Below are 17,539 nucleotides of genomic sequence, written 5' to 3'. Positions count from 1 at the left end.
TGGACAAATGTCATGTTTAATAAGAAATAAGTTTCTTATTACTAAGTTAAAACACTCTCAGATAAGATTGTCAAAATCAAAACCACAATATCATTAATCATATAATCGTTTGGGTTTATGGTTGGCAAGCGGATTTACATTCAGAAATACAGAAACAAGAAATAGACTATAATGAAGACATTATGTCAAAATATTAGTAACTTTATGGCTCATTCCTTCGTAGCTTTCCAGCGATCTAACTGACCTTGGCTTTCATGGAAACTCGCAAGATATGTACTTTGACAAGGTTTTCTGGCTGTGATCTTAAGGCAGCTCTGTCTGTATTTGAACAAAAATCTTCAAAAAAACAACAAAAAAACAAGCATCTTGTTGTGGCACCAAGACAAGCAACATGTCAAGAACAAATTGTGTGACCATTCCCAAATTTCACACAGTTCTGCAGAGACTCGTCTGTTCTCCGGGTGGCATGTGTTTCAGGAAACATTATTTTTCGTCTCACATATGATCCCTCCTGTGTGCAACGATAACAACCATGCTCCTCTCTTTGTTTAATACAGTAAATGATCATGCAGGAGTATCACAAATAAAGCAGTCCAGGGACAAAGGAAATGTCCTCTCATCTACAGTGAAACCTTGTTCTAGAGTGGAAACCTCCTCAGGAAAGTCTTGGAGATATTGATTAGGATTGTGTGGTTTGCAGTTTCCACAAAAGACCCCTATAACAAATGGATCCCTTTCAAAGGGACGTTTCCTAAAATTAGCCAAAAGATCCTTTGAGAACTTCTGAATAACTGCAGTCCATATACGTTCACCTGCAATTTGATTGTGTGAGTTTGTGACAGTAGTCCTTTCTTTTGGAACAAATGTTCCAGTGTAGCAAAATACACATACTCCTCACCATCAATTGATTTCATCTCAGTTCTTAGAGAGCAAGTAGATGTGTTTATTTAAAATGTTAGGTAGATGGTTGGCTGTATTTTGTTATGTCAGACACATCTGGCAAGTCATCAAAAAAATGTCTCTCTCACTAAAGTTGCTGAGACAGTCGGTGAATCTGTCATCATCATCAGTGTCATTGTAAATGGCAGGTGACCTGCAAATGCGCAAAAACTGTTTCCATTTCAGTTTTGCTAAATATTTATTTTTCAAATTGCTTGAAAAACCACCTCATGTGAGCGTAAAAACGTTTTTGGTTTTTTTGCGATAAATGGGAGTTTTTGTGAAATTGATGTGTTTCCATTAGGCGTATTTTCAATTCGCAATTTCAATTTGCGCAATTTGAAGGGTAATGGAAACGCGGCTACTCACACGAGGAAGCTCGTGACCATCAGAAATATACCATGATGAAAGATTGCATCACCAGCCTTATACCGTAGGTGCCGAGGTGTGGTTTAAAAACCCAGTGGAGAGCCGCATGAAGCTGGCAACCCAGTGGAAGGGACCTTATGAAATTGTACAAGTTATTGATTAAAATGGAAAACTGGGGCTGACACATTGGATTGAGAGAAAGTGCATTATAATAGGTTGTAGCCTAATACACTGCCTGTTAATTCCCAGTCAAAAAACAAAAACCAACATTGTCTGATGTTCCTGACAGAGCTTATATTAAGCCAGGATTAGGACTTAGTTCAATTAGAACATTTAATAAATATGCCTTATAAAAAACATTCAATGGCACTTACGTATTTTAAGATTTGTCAGTGCAAGTTGCTTTCAGTTAAAACAGCTCAAACATGCATTTTAGTCTGGAACTAGACTTAAACCTTGTCTGTGAAACTGGGGGATATACATATATAACATAAAAATAAAAATAATTACAGACTCCTTGGGTCCAAGAGTAGGAAATCCTCTTCTGGATTGGAATTGCAGCCTTAACAAAAACTTTGAAATAAGGAAATTGGTGATAAAAGTTAAATGTTAAAAAGTTAAATGTATTAAAGAAAAATGATTTGCCATGTTCAACGGTGTTTTGCTCATCTAAATATGAAAACATTCAGTGGAAAATTATCATTTGAAATTCTACACAGAATTTACCCTGTTGTAACGGTCACCAGCTGGAGTGCCCTTGAGAGCCACCAGAGAGCACTCCACACCAGACTATTATCACTCCCTCACAAACTACATTTCCCATAACTCACTGCCCAGACTCATCATCACTGACTGCATTCACCTGTGTCTCATCACCCTGTTAGTCTCAGCCTATTTATACCATGTTCACTCATTCACTCACTGCAAAGTTTTGTATGTTGTTGTACTGCATTTCCAAGCTGGTTTCATGTCTCTTGGTTTTTGGATTTCTTGCCTGTTCCGTGGATTACTCTTTTGCTTCTGACCCCTGCCTGTTTTCTTTGTTTGTTTGTTTGGACGGCCTACCTGTTTTTTGACCTATTGCCTGTATATTGGATTACGTGTCTGGATTGCCCCTTAATTAAAGCTGCATTTGGATCTCAACCTTCGTGTCTCAGAGCAGTTTGTGACACCTGTTAAGGAGTTACTTGAACGTTTGAATTTGGATACGGAAGACTAGCGTGGATTGTGGGGTTGCTAAATAGTCTTTGATCCATCTTTTCTTTGAATGCGTTTATTCAATATTTTTTTTGGTTGAATGTCTCTAACTTCATTTCTAACATTAATACAGATTGATCTGTATGATGGCTTTTTTTTTTTTTTTTTTTTACAGGATTCCATTGATTCCAAAAGTACAACTTTTTATTTTACTTGGGAAAATAACACACTCATGTGAAGAAATGGGCTGAAGCTAAGCCAAATTGTGGACATTTTATAAAAGAAATTGAACAAGATGGCACTACGTTAGATAATATTAAAAGCAAAAAAGCTAGTGTTGTTATCTTCTTGTGATATTTTACACCTGGCATAAAATGTTTTCCCCTTTACACTCCTCAAATATATTTATTCATGAGGATCTTAATGTTCTGTAAAAATCGGATTATACTGACCAAAGTAAGGCAACAATATGATGTTTAATAATCAGAGGCCCAGATGATTGGTAATGTTGTAAAGCTGGTATAATAATATAATATGAGCAGGAGGAGTGGACATTTCTGTGAGTTTATGTGTGGATGTTTTGCTGCAAGTGATAATTGCTAAATCACATGTATTTATATGGTGCTTTATACAATACAGATTGTTTCAAAGCAGCTTCACAGTAATAAAATGCCAATGTTGCAAAGGTTCAGCAATTATGAAAAAAAGTTAAGCTATAAAGCAAGTAAAGTCATATGGCGCTGTAATACTGTTTATACGGTAATAAAGTTATGCATGGAATCCGAAGAGCCCTGATTTTTTTTTTAATGATTGTAAAATAAAATCAATTAAATCAACATATTCTAAAGATGATCTACTTTACAGAGGTGCTGACACACGTCAATGACTGTCACAATCCTCTACAAGCCTTTATAACAAAACTCGCCCACTGCCTGTAGGAGGAGCACACACTAACTAAACTAAACTAAGCAAGAAACTTTGATAGTAGTTAAAGAAACAAAAAGTTTATATATTGCATCTACAAAGTGATATTAGTTAACATTTGTGCTAAAATCTACTCCCCAAAATCACTTACATTAGCTTTAATTTTATATCTTCTTGAACAGTTGTATGTTATTTTTCCAATATGTCAACACTGCTGAAATCACAGAAAATTCACTTATACCTTGTTCTAGAGGAAGAATCTGACAGAGAATGAGTCATTCCCTCACCTACTTTTGACCATTAAAAGGATCTGCTATTCTGAGTTGCAACAGCCATGGTTTATTTACTCTTTCAAATGTTTTTTTTTTTAATCCAAACTACCTAATACATTTCTCTGGTAGAAAGTGGTTGAGTATAAGAGCTTCCTGGACATTGGACTCTTGACCTTTGCATTGTTTTAGCATCATGCTCTCCTGATTGAGTCACAGAGGTAAACATATTTCCCCAATGTTTTCATGATATCTGATACCCAGGAGAAAGTCAGACATTGTTGGGAATTCCCAGTCAATTACATTTGAAGGGAGAAAAATAAAAACACCACAGATTAACAGTGAGAATGTGGTTGCACATTCTGGGAAGACTCCAAGTTCGTGTATTTGCTAACACATGATAAAGTTGCTGATTTTGAAAGTGAAACCAAGAGTTAAACTGCACATTGTTATTTGCTCAGTCAATAAAAGTGGATGTAAGTCAGTCAGGGAATAACCAGAGATAAACTGAGAGACCAGGGAAATCCCCTAACTTACTCTAGACCAATTAGCTTTAAGAGGCCGGACCTGAAGGAGTGTCTAAGATATACAGATAGAATGACAGGAAGCTACAAACTGTATACAACTCAGATCGAGCAACTGAAGTTAAGTAAAGCAAAAGAGTAAGTGACATTCTTTAATCAATGGGTTATACAACAGATAAGAAATATTATTATTAATAATATTATTATATTATTGTATTGATAATACAACTGATAGGAAATATCATTAGCTCAGCATAAAAGCTATTACACATATGGAGAGTCACTATAAGCCATGTATAAATGTGTGTGTGTGTGTGTGTGTGTGTGTGTGTGTGTGTGTGTGTGTGTGTGTGTGTGTGTGTGTGTGTGTGTGTGTGTGATTGAACTCTACACTTTGACATGTCTTGATAAAGTTTAGGATCATGTCTTGCTACAGCTTAAAATGACTTTGTTCATCAACTAAACCCTGTAAAGTTATAGACCAGAGGAGTTTGAATTGGGGCTGATATTTTAGCTGGACACAAACAAAGCTTACAGCATTTTTGTCTCATTCGGTGTGCTTGTGTCATTTGTGGTGAACGTGTATGTGTGCATTATGTGATTGTGGACGTCTGCATGTGTTGAAAGATGTAGGTTTTATTGTAATGTTTAAATATGTATACAAGTCAGTAAATTCTGTGGCTTTTGTTTCTTTCTCTTTCTACATGTGTTTGTTAATACGACATGATAAATAATTTTACAGAAACTTCGCTAAACAGAAAAGGAAAAGCTGCTCATCTGGTGTTGTGTACTGTAGAATTACTGGAATATTTCTAAACCCATCTTAGACTTTTAGTTCTAGTACACTGCAGTAGCTTGAAGGATTTTAAATGTGTGTATCTGTTGTACAGCTGTATTCTCCAGTGATCATGGATACACCAGTCTGCTTGATTGACACTGGGTCAGAAGGGAAGCTGTGTGTGCAGGAGTCAGCACTACAGATCCTGCAGCAGATCCAGGAGCCAGTGGTGGTGGTGGCCGTGGTGGGTCTCTACCGCACCGGGAAGTCCTACCTGATGAATCGCCTCGCAGGGAAACAAACAGGTTAGATCTATACAGGCAATGCTGAGAGCATCCAGAAGCTCAAGAGAAACATTGTGCAGTTACATGCATACAAGTCTTTGTTTTTTATCAGGATTTGCGTTGGGCAGCACCATCGAGTCCAAGACGAAGGGCATCTGGATGTGGTGCGTGTCTCACCCCACTAAAGCAGGAACCACTCTGGTGCTGCTGGACACTGAGGGACTCGGAGACGTGGACAAGGTAACTGCCAAACTAGTTTCATCATGTAGTATCTGTCTATTGTAGCAAATTAGCTCAAAAGGGAAATATTAGTAATAAATATGTATAACTTATGATTAATTACCAATTTTTGGGTCAGTTAATCAGATAAACTTGATGTAGCTACAGTAATATTACAATCAATTAATAATTTCGTCCTGTGAACACTCAATATTGATTATTTATTAATTAATTAATTAATTAATTAATTAATTAATAGAAATATAAATTTCCGATGTTGGGAAATAATTGTTTTACTGTACAGTACTATACAGAACATGTAGTCAGAATTGAAATAATTCAATTGACTTTGTTTGCAAGGCAGATAATCAGAACCAAATATGTACTGTGCACAAATTGTATTTACTAAATAACAAACACCACTAATCTAAACACACATACACACAATCACACATACATGGGTAAAATGGTAAGTGACGGAATGAAACCTGAAACAGGAAATTAAACTATGGAAAAGATCCATTTAACTATGAAAAGAACCATCATCTTTCTTCTTTCAAAGCACCACATGAAGAGGCGTCTACCGCTTATTATTAAATCCCTGTTTAAAATGTGCGATACTTGCATCTCCCTTGCAGTGGAAGCAGTGTGTGACGTCTTTGAAGAAGATCTCATTGGTTCTGTGACTCGATAGTTGGAGTAGCGATTGACTTCTTCTGCATTGAATGAAGAAATTGTGACAAACTCCCGATATTGTCCTTGATTCTGTTGTGGTTGAGAGAGTCCTCTCTCTCCTGAATGAGCACATGGCTGGTTGTGAGTCAAGGCCTGGTGCCCTGGGGTCTGGGGCCTGGTGAGGCTATGCGAACGTACAAAGAAGTCTAAGCGAGGAAAGGGCTTGTGTAGAGGCTATATAAAGCCTGAGAAAGGTCCCCTCCGGGTTGGCTTGACCAATGAGAAAGGTGGAATTTCCAAGCTGTAAAATTCCTCTGTTGGAGATTTGTGGCTCTTTGTTTCAAGCGTGCTCATTTGCATGTGCAGCTGGATTGGTTGCTGATGAAGAAACTATTAAAGATTCTTGTAATACTAATATATTGCGCAGGCAGCTATCAACATATCATATACACAATCATTTCGATATTCAAAGTACCAATTTATAGAGACCAAACATATTATAGATGAGGTTACATTGACTGTTGGTTCTAACATAAAATACATACCGTATTATAAGTCGCACTTTTTTTCATAGTTTGGCTGGTCCTGCGGCTTATATTCAGGTGCGACTTATATATCAAAATTAATTCAGACTGAGATGAACCAAGAGAAAACATTACCGTCTACAGCTGCGAGAGGGCGCTCTAGTTGGCGGAGTTGTTCAGAAGCGACACCAAGGATGAAGAAAATGATGTGGAATGAGATCGCGGGAGCTTGGTGAACTTGTTTACTGGTAACTTGCTTGTTGGACTCGCTGGCTTATGTTAATTTAGCCTATTCAGCCTCCCAGGTATATGTTCTTTATGCTATTGTGTAGCTGAATAACTGTTAATGTGTTACGTTACCGGACACCTATTCAGCCTGTTGTTCTGTGTGCTACTGTGTAGTTGAATAACTTGCCTTTCCAGATTAAATGTCTGTTCTTGGTCTTGGATTTTGTGAAATAAATTTCTAAATAAATGTGACTTATAGTCCAGTGCGACTTATATGTTTTTTCCTCTTCATGACGCATTTTTTGACTGATGCGACTTATACTCCGGAGCGACTTATAGTCCGGAAAATACGGTAGTATAAAAAAAATTGTATCAAGATACTATACAAGACAGTAATAATCATTCGCAAAATGTCCTGGGGTGCATGTTCAATTATAGATCAGTTTGTCAATAAATTAATGCAGGAAAATCTGTTTTAAGGGCTGTAGGTCTTTCCTATGGCATCTGCTTTTCCACGTGACCACATTTTTAACAGCAATAAACCCTCTTATCAGTTCATGGTAGTCACTGAGGCCCTTCTTGCCCTAGTTGGGGGGTGGATCTATAGACCCTAGAGTGAGTTTTAAAGATTATTTGTTAAATATAACAAATAATTGTGTCTGATTTGTCTGTCGTTACACTATCTATCTATCTATCTATCTATCTATCTATCTATCTATCTTATCTCTTCATTCACACAGAACTTTGATTGCATAAATTGCTGGAGAGTCTTCTGTGTGAATGCAAGATGAACCCGGAATGCTACAAAATGCATCAGTTTGAACAAGAGCCAGAGCCGATGCTGGGTATTGTGTGTCGTAGTGAGGACTTTAGTTATAATATTTAGCCGGGGGAAGAAGAAAGAGAAAGTCTGTATACAGACAAAGATGCTCACGATCAAGGAGCTACTCTCCATCCATACAGATGGCGAAATAAACTGTGATAAAAGCAGCATGAGAATCAATATCTTCAGGATCTTAAATATATTGTACACCAATCTCACAATTACAGATCATTATTTAGAGCACCATTCAATAAAATGTCAGGCATTGTGTCTCTATTATGGTCTCATGTCAAATCACCACATCCCATTTATCTCAGGGGGACTCAAAGCATGACACCAAGATCTTCTCTCTGGCCGTCCTTCTCAGTAGCACTCTAGTGCTGAACAGCCGAGGAACTATCGACAACAGGGCCATAGAGGAAATGCAGTATCCTTCTGATCATAATTTGAATTTCATTGTCAAATACCCCTCCTAAAGCAGGATCTTAAAAATATATTGTTGTTGTGTATGACTGTCAATATAATTAATATTCCTCACTGATAAAAATTATTTCCTGGATTTTTGATGCAAAAATGGTGCATGTATATTTTAAATAAATTCAAAGTAATTTAATGTAAAATTAATAGATGTATACATTGATATATTTATTTTGATATATACATAAATATGAGTTGGATAATAATGACCATGCATCTACTATGTTGCCAGGATTAAGCAACAAGTGTAGTCACAATTCCTCTGTTTGTTTATTTCTAGAGCTTGCAGATTATATTTCAAAAAGATTTTCATGCATTTAAATTACAAAGACTCAATATCATTATGGACTTCATATTATGTATTTTGGAATTTGGCCATTGGCTACATTTGGTAAATAACAACTGATTTATACTGTATATGGTCCCTGGCTTATAGTGAATCTATCTAATCAGTTCTTTAACTCACAGTAAACATATATGTGACTGAGCTAACAGAGTACATCAAGATCAAATCACCTGATGAAGTTGTAGAGGATTCAGAGTTTGTGAAGTTCTTCCCTGGTTTCATCTGGGCTGTGAGGGACTTCACTCTGCAGCTAAAAATCAATGGCCAAGACGCAACAGAGGACGAATATCTAGAGTTTGCTTTGAAGCTAAAACTAGGTAATATTTAAAGCCTGAAAGTTTTTTTTAATTACCTGCATTATCAGATTGTGTAGCTAGTTTATGGATATGTGGAACTGTTCCAATAACAGATTTTAGCTTCCTGTGTTTATCTACAGTCATTTGGTCATTATCATTTATTTATTTTTTGTAGATAAATTGGAGGCTTACAGTTTCTTTGATTTTAAAGAATTAATTTTGTACACTGTGTATCATTTGGCTAAAGGAAAGCTTTGTGTTGTTCTTTTGAAGGTAACTCGAGTCAAGTGAATAATTACAACCTTCCAAGAGAGTGCATTCGTAAATATTTCCCTTCACGGAAATGTTTCACCTTCCCATTCCCAACCAATCCAGACAATGTCTCTTATCTGGAGACACTGGACCCAGCTGAGATTTCAAAACAATTCTTGGAGGTCACTGATCGTTTCTGCCAGTTTATCTTTGACCAGAGCCAAGTGAAAAATTTGAAAGATGGACACACGGTCACTGGAAGAGGTAAATCAGGAAGCCTCAATGTTTTGGATTGCCCTTTTTTTATGGTGGGCAGTGTTTCCTATTTTTGCACATTTTATTCACCAACATCTTTGTGACATGATGCTTGAAAAATCAAAAACAGCTTCAGAAATTAAACCTCTCAGTTAACCAGATGATCCGCTACTCTAAGTAGCCAGTGTCCATTTATATTGACCTTTTTTAATTCTTTGTGTTTGACCCCTCTGCCTCCCTAAAGTTTTGGGTCATCTTGTGAAAACGTACGTGGACACCATCTCCAGTGGGGCTGTGCCGTGTCTGGAGAATGCTGTGATCGCCATGTCAATGATTGAGAATGAGGCTGCAGTGAAGGAGGGCCTTGAGGTTTACCAGAGTGGAATGGAGAAGCTGAAGGACTCCTTCCCTGTGGAACTGAATGAAATCACCTTGGAACACCAGTGTTTCAGCCTCATGGCAACACAAACCTTCATGAAACGCTCCTTCAGGGACCATGATGGGAAGTACTTGACAACTTTAGAGGTAGGTGGGAGTTGCCATACCAAATTATACCATGGTCTGTCTGAATACTCCAGTCTGATTGGCTGGAAGGTGTGTAATAAAATCGTTTATTGCACAGGTAGTTCCAAGTCTACAAATCACCGTTCTATATTAATAATCTGTTTTCATTGAAACACACACACACACACACACGCATACGTCACTCTGAGATCGTGCTATATACAAACATAAGCATTCGGGATCACAGAAACTTGTATTAATAAAATAGGTTTACTATTGAATTGCTACATAATATTTCTCAATAACTAGGGGACAAAATCCCTGGTTTTGAAGTAATTAAACAGGTACGCATCTCGCACCCCCATGCTTCTGATTCTGATGTGTCCCTTATAAAGTCACAAACAATGTGTTTGACTTGTTTGTCCTTGTTATCTGTCTGTTATGTGCTTGTAGTTTTGTAGGACAGGTAGATATCTTTATCTGGACAAAGTTGCTCCAAGCAGTGTCCAATTTTACCTATTAATCCCTTTCAAGTTTTTCTTTTTAACCAAATCCAAGAAAGCAAAGGGAAAGGAAAAATAGAAATTTCCATCCATCCATCCATTTTCCAAACCGCTTGAACTATGTAGGGTTGCAGGGATGCTGCAGTCTAACCCTGATGGATGGCCAGTCTATCACAGGGCTAAATAAATTATTTTTAAACATTTTTTTTTAAATTTATAAACATCTAAATTTGACCTAGAAAACAGTGGCTCAGGGGGTAGAGAAATTCACTTACAATCAAAAGGTTCCTGGTTCAAAGCCTGGTGCATCCTGGCTATATATATCTAGTGTCCTTGGGCAAGACACTGAACCCCTACTTGTTCCCAGTGGTTAGGATAGGACACCTGGCATGGTAGCCTCCACCACTGGTAGGTAGATATGACTTGTAAGTTGCTTTGGATAAAAGCATCTGCTAAATGAATAGATGGATAATGTGCAAAATAACCCAAATAATGAGCATTAAGTATCCTTCCTGTTTTTCTGTGTGCTGTTTTAGGAAGCCATCAGTTGTCAGTTTGATGCGTATCTCTGGGACAATGAGAAGACTTCCGAGGCAAAATGTGAAAGTCTTATGTCAGTTCTCTCTGACCCAATGACAGAAAGAATCAATCAAGGATTTTATGCCAAAGCTGGTGGTTACGATCTCTTCTGCCAGGACCTGGAGGACATTGTGAATCAGTACAATACACTGGCCTGCAAAGAAGTCAAGGTCATAAATGTTAAATCATATAAATTATGACAATCGTATATTCAATATTTGATATTAGTTAAAAATGCAGCAAACCATAATTATGCAATAAGGGACCGTTCGGTATTTATGGAAGGGGCCACCGGAGGAAAATAGGGGAGGGTCATGTCTTTTTATTCTTTGTTGAGGGGAGGGTCATCCAACTTTTTTTAGTCTAGGGGGAGGGTCACCCAACTTTTATATTCATGAAAACAGCAACATTTCAAAGTGGCTTATTTGGTGTGTTTTTTCCCCCATTTAGCTCCATGTTGATCTCGCGTTATCAGCCCCCCTTCGATATCAGATGGGTCTGACCCAACAAAAATCCAGTTTGGAGCTGTTTGACTGTGCGTGTGCGGCGCACTTCAGTTCGCGCTTAGAAAAAGTGCATCATGTCAGAACAAAATGCCAAAGAAATGTTTACCCGGCAAAGCTTTAAAGCACGAGCAAATAATGAACTTTTGTGATTGCGAATAAGTGCACAGTGTCCTGTGAGTGTAACTCTACCGCTGCATTAACATGTGATGTGAACGTCGAGTTTTACAGTATTGCGACTGAGGCGCCAGAACTGCTGCTGATAGAATGTGCGCTGAGCGCCATACTACCATATTTTAGTTTCCATTTATTTTGTTTCCACGATGTGTAAGATGTAGGGCTACCACATCTTTAAATTACTATTAGTATTATTTAAATTAACATAATAAAATACGTAGACCTACACCACAAAAACTAGTTGAGGATAAATTCGTTAAAATTGGGCGATTCCAGTGTTATGGACGTGACATTTGCAGTCAAAACTTGAAATATAAATTCTCAGAAAATGCATTTAATACCAATATTTTGAAACGTCTGAAAGGAGTCAAGACATTAGAAAAATATCAGTCTACACATGCGTTTTATATTTAATATGAGGGAAATACACATGTGACGTGACACAAAAAATCTTTAACTTTTAGGTGGCAAAATATTTTTTAGTAATTCTATAAATTACACTGTGCAAACCAAAAGATATATACCCACCAGATGAATAAAGATCGGCCTCCACAGAACATAAAATATTATTTTTATTTTATTTTTCGTGTTCGCATTTATGTAAAAAAAAAAAAAAAAAAAAAAAAAATGTTACGGGCATGACAGTTCTCCATTACGGACATGACTGCTCTGAAAGCGACTTTAAAAATTTCACAGAGACCTCAAACAGAAAGCACAAAGCCTTTCTTTAAAGTGAATTTCGTTTTTATATTAATTGTATCTTAATTTTAATCAATGTTTCATCTGGATTTAATAAATAAGAAGTAAATATAGTAGAAAATAGATAGCCTAATCATGACACGGAGGCGCGGGCGAGTGAACTGGACTCTTGTCTCATAAATGAACCGAAACTCAGCGTAGGGTAGCCTATGCTACTTGCCTCACAGACCTGAGAACTATATAGAAAGCTTGAAATGTCTACTTTTAAACAGAACAATTCAAAACGAAGGAAAACAGACTGCTTTCTGCTTATGAAATGTGCATTTCTCTCTGGCGCGTTCTGAGAAGATCGCGACGCATCGTCAACTTCATCTTTGCAGTCGACACAGAAAACACTTGTTTATTAATAAACAATTAAAATGTCTCCTTGCTATATTTGACATATTAATAATCATTACTTTTGCCGGTTCTTTGTGACAGGTTTTATATGCTTTGTTGGCAGCGCCACCCACAAGTTGAACGAGTCACACCGCATCAGCACCGAAAACATTTGTTTTCAAATCTAAAATAAAAAAATCGTGATACGAACCGAATCAGGTTTGGTCTATCGTTACAGCCCTAGTAAGATGAGAAAGCAAGAGTTTATGGTTTAAAAAAAAACAATGGCTATCTGAACATCTTTGCCAAGCGCAAACCAGTACAGAAGTAGGCTAATCAATAAATTATCGGGGAGGGTCATGCCTTTTTTCACAATCATTTTGGAGGGTCATAGAAAAATGTATTGCTGGCGAAGGGAAGGTCATGTCTTTTTTGACAACAGATCTCAAAACTCCTCCGGTGGCCCCTTAAATAAAAAACGAACAGTCCCTAACAATATTGTGGTATATATTTTGAATGTAAAGTGATATTATATTTTTAACACCACTTTTACTCTTCCCTTGTGTGTCCTCATAGATTGCTGAGGTGTTGGAGAAGTTTCTACAGGAAAAGGTTGCAGTGACCACAGCCATTCTGCAAGCTGATGATAAACTAACTGAAAATGAAAGAAGGATTTGTGGTAAAAGCTTTGTGTTTTCAACATAGTAGACACACATGATGTGGTGAATAGCACCATCCCAGTTGTACAGTTGTTGTTTTCCATAAAAACTGCTCTAAGTAAAAACAGTAAGCTATATAAGCTATTCATACTTCTAGTAGAAAGGGGAAGATGCCAGTCAATGGTAGTGATCGACCGATATATCGGCCGGCCGATATATCGGGCCGATATTTGCGTTTTGTACGTGTATCGGCATCGGCCGATACACGGCTGCTGCGTCTGCCGATAGTTTTTTCCCGGCATTATTTACAGACAGGCGTCCACAGGCAGCTCTGTGTTGCTGGAGACGCTGCACTGCCCCTCCCCCACTAGCAGAGTGCTGGAATCTGCTCTTCAAGACAACGATAAGTTTTAAACTTCCAAAGCATCTTCTAACTGTTTGACTTAGCTGAAATATTGCCATACACTTTGAAAGTGGAAACAGGTAGCTCTATATGTACTAGCAACTATAGCTAAGCAAGTTTGTGGGTCCAAATGGAAAACGCGAATGCCTCTATAAAACTGCTTGCCATTGTATTTAGGGAGCTGCAAATAGCTAAGTTGTAGGCTATTCGTATGCATAAGGTAGCTGTTACGAACACTGGTCATAGGATTAAGTAATGCCGACGTTGTTCCGTGGTATTTGTGGGAGTTTTATTCAGCGACCACCTGGCAGAGGTTTGGACGCGTGTGGTGTGTGTGTCTCCAGTCAGTTTCCCACACATAGACTAATTCGTGGAAGTGCGCCACAGAATCAACACCGGCCGCCACATATTGCGTTTTTTGCGGTCGCCAAAGCGAATTTTTATCCCGCCAAAGCCTTATTTGATCACTGAGTGATGTTGATGACTGAAAACTGCGCTTGTGACAGGTCGCATGTCGCTGAAAGAACGAGCAGAGAGAGAGAGCGCGCTCCTCCTCTGGCCGCGCGCGCGCACACTCACACCGTCTTCAAACTGTCTTGCTCTCCCTCCCTCGCGCATATTAATCAAAATCAATTGAGAATTGACATGATGGTAAAAGGTCGGAAGAGCGAAGTTTCATGTGGAGGATTGGGACATTTCTTTCCTGAATTACCGCTGGATGTGATTTGTGCTAAAAAAAACAACGTTTCCTTATCTTCTCTGAAAAGCGTACGTTCCGCACATTCAGCTGACACAAACCACACTTTCAATAAACCCAAAAACCTATCCAGTGATGAAATGTTTTCTGTGTTGACACAAATCTTGTGCGATGTCCTAAACTGCTGGGATAATCACACAAACACGTACACGTCCGCTAATGAAACCTCTGATTCACGCACTAATGACTCCTTTAAACCGATTCTATTTAATGTATGGCAATACATTATAACAACTGATCTATCCAACACTGAACTCACCAGACGTCTGAATCGGTGTATAACAAATCAGTAACACTTTATAATAAAGTTCAGTTTATTAAACTCTAGTTAACTTCATTAGTTAACATTAACTATTAATAAACTGCACTTCTACAGCATTTGCTAATCTTTGATAATGTTAATTTAACCATTTATAGTAGCCTTATTGAAATCAAAAGTTGTATTTGTTAACATTAGTTAGCCTAATGCACTGTGAATAACATGAACAAATGAACAGCTGAATTTTTTATTAACTAAGATTAACAAAGATTAATAAATAATACAGTAACAAATGTACCTTTTGCTCATTTTTAATTATGCTTAAATAATTATTTTAAGTATTTTCAGCACTGAACTCTTTTTTTACTTGTTCTACCTCACCTGTTTTTACTATTTGTTAAATATATATTTTTTTAAGTTCAATAAATGATCCTCTTTTAAATTGAGACTTGCAACATTTGTTATCATCATGATCATTGTGTCATTTTTATGATGTAAATTGAGGGAGCAAAAGCAGTATCGGCTCCAAAAATCGGCTCAAGAAAATCGGCAGCCCGTATCGGTCATCGGCTAAGGCTGATGAAAAAAAATCGGTATCGGCATCGGCACTAAAAAATCCATATCGGTCGATCCCTAGTCAATGGCCAAGAGAATCTGAGGCAATCTCGTTCCACATCCACAATGTTTTGAGTTCTGCAAGTTTTCAGTGTAATCATTGTAAACATGTGGGAGGCCACTGTTGAGTTTATCTATGTTAGATTGTCTCCATGATTTGACTCTTGTCTCTTCTTCATCTTTAATTCACCTGTTTCCTTAAACTTCTCCTTCCTTCTTTTTTGCCTCCCAGAGGAGAGAGAAAGGGCAGTCCTTCTGGAACAGGAAATTATAGCCCAGGAAGAGAGGCAGCATCAACTGGAGGAGAAGATGGAGGCTGAACAACAGAATAATGAAGAGAGGGTGAGACAGGTTATTGAAAGGATGGAAGAGGAGATGTCCCGCCAACAACAGGAGACAAAGCGTGCAATGGAGAGTAAGCTGAGGGAGCAGTCTGCCCTGATGGAGAAGGGCTTTCAGGAGAAAGCTGACAGGATGACCTGGGAGATAAAAGAGTTGAAGAGAAAGAATGCAGAGGTAGAGGAGAGTACATCGAGAAAGTATGCACAGATGATATCAGATCAGCAGCGAAGAAATGAACAGAACATGGAAGTACTGAGGCAGCAGCACAGTCAGCAGATGCAAGCAATAAATAGCAGACCCAGACCCGCATCTCGATCCCGCTGTTCTATACAGTGAAATGTGTTGAAAGATGTAGATCACTGCTTTTACAGATTTCTCAATTTGTAATTACTATAATCTCACTGCATTTGATGTGACTTGTTGTTTGAAATCATAGCTACAAACTTTTAAATGTTATATCACAGCTGTTTCAAGTTCTGCGTTTTGTCAATTTAATATGGTAATGTTTTATAGCTGATCATCCATTTATGTAAATTACATGTTAGGCTGATTTTGGAATTTAGAATCTGACAGAAACATATCTGATAGCATTAGCATTGTAGCCACTGTCTAAATGATTAAGTTTGGCTTGATAAGTATTAGATGTATTAGATTTAATTAAGCAGTGAAAACTTCATAGGCTGAATGTGAGGGTTCTGTCTAGTTTATATCTTGGTTTGGTGACAGAGCTCTGACACTCCCGGTCTGTCATGTGTTTTAGTTAGGCTATAGTCCTGTTTGTTGTGAGCACATGGCTTGTCTTGTGTTTCCTTGTGCCATGTGCTCTCTCGTCGATTGTCTTACCCTTTCCATCTTGTTACCTGATCATTGATTAATTGCCCCCACCTTCCCTCGTTACCCTCTTTTGTTTGCTTCCCTATTTATTCTCCCTGTGTTTGCAGTCCTGGGCTGCGTTCCAGTCCACTTTTAGACATGCACTTGCAAACTTCCCTAAGCACTTCCCCTTGGGGGAATCCCTGCCGCCATTTTGAAGTGCGTTCCACTTCGTGAAGTGGACGAGGGAAGTTTAGATGGACAGACCCTCGATTTTGACAGAGGGAGCGAGTCTACTTCATATGTACACTTCAGGCACCTTTATGTCCCACAATGCAGTACGCCTGTGACGTCACCACAGATCTCATCGAATCACCACCACAACAAACTTGTATGAAAAAGTATGATATATTAATTCAATTTTTATTTATTTTTTAAACAACCCAAACACACCTATAAACATGTGGATGCTGCATTAAACAAATTCTTAAAGGGAAAAAATAAATAAATAAATAAATAAACTCCATAGCTGATTCCAAGTGGTCAAGGGCTTAGGACGTTCCAGTTCAGCCCATTGGAGTTTCCGCCAGTAGTGGGCACTCGTGCAACGTAAGCAATGACGTACATCCGAGTGAACGAGACGGAGGGAAGTTAGCGAGTGAAGGGTATGACATTTTTGGACTGGAACGCAGCATTGTGCTGGTTCTATGTCTATGTTCCCTCCTGTTTCCTGTTTCCTGCCATAGTTCTGTTGAGCTTGATTCCTGCCTTGTTTTCCCCCACGGGGAGTTTTTGTTTGTATTTTTGTTTTATTGTGACCACTCAATAAATACCCATTGTTCCTGCACTTGAGTCCTCGTTACTTTCATCAACCCAGACCGTGACACAGGGGGTACTTCTCAATTCTTATTTGTGCATCCTCGCTTCCTTTCCCCGCGTCACAGCTCCACCCCCTGTAGGATGCGAGGG

The 17,539-nt window shown here is 38.2% G+C and overlaps 1 protein-coding gene across 1 annotated transcript; it reads left to right on the top strand.

Moving 5' to 3' along the window:
* Window positions 1–4,135: 4,135 nt before the first annotated feature.
* Window positions 4,136–17,417, top strand: LOC309496139 (guanylate-binding protein 4-like). The gene is made up of 10 exons (XM_082166157.1): window positions 4,136–4,360; window positions 5,113–5,305; window positions 5,397–5,524; window positions 8,071–8,180; window positions 8,706–8,893; window positions 9,146–9,388; window positions 9,624–9,904; window positions 10,923–11,135; window positions 13,299–13,401; window positions 15,648–17,417. The coding sequence occupies exons 2-10, from the start codon at window positions 5,131–5,133 to the stop codon at window positions 16,091–16,093; spliced, it is 1,887 nt and encodes a 628-aa protein (XP_082022283.1). The 5' UTR covers window positions 4,136–4,360; window positions 5,113–5,130; the 3' UTR covers window positions 16,094–17,417.
* The last annotated feature ends 122 nt before the right edge of the window (window positions 17,418–17,539 follow it).

The sequence above is a fragment of the Leuciscus leuciscus genome (genome assembly GCF_965113295.1).
Source record: "Leuciscus leuciscus genome assembly, chromosome: 4".
Lineage (NCBI taxonomy): Eukaryota > Metazoa > Chordata > Actinopteri > Cypriniformes > Leuciscidae > Leuciscus > Leuciscus leuciscus.
The sequence above is the reverse complement of the archived record's forward strand: the minus strand, read 5'-3'. Positions and strand labels throughout refer to the sequence as shown.

Coding starts and splice junctions, on each gene's coding strand:
- LOC309496139 (XM_082166157.1), top strand. CDS start 5,131: ATGGATACACCAGTCTGCTTGATTGACACTGGGTCAGAAGGGAAGCTG. Junction 5,306..5,396: donor CCTCGCAGGGAAACAAACAG/GTTAGATCTATA, acceptor GTTTTTTATCAG/GATTTGCGTTGGGCAGCACC. Junction 9,389..9,623: donor ACACACGGTCACTGGAAGAG/GTAAATCAGGAA, acceptor GCCTCCCTAAAG/TTTTGGGTCATCTTGTGAAA.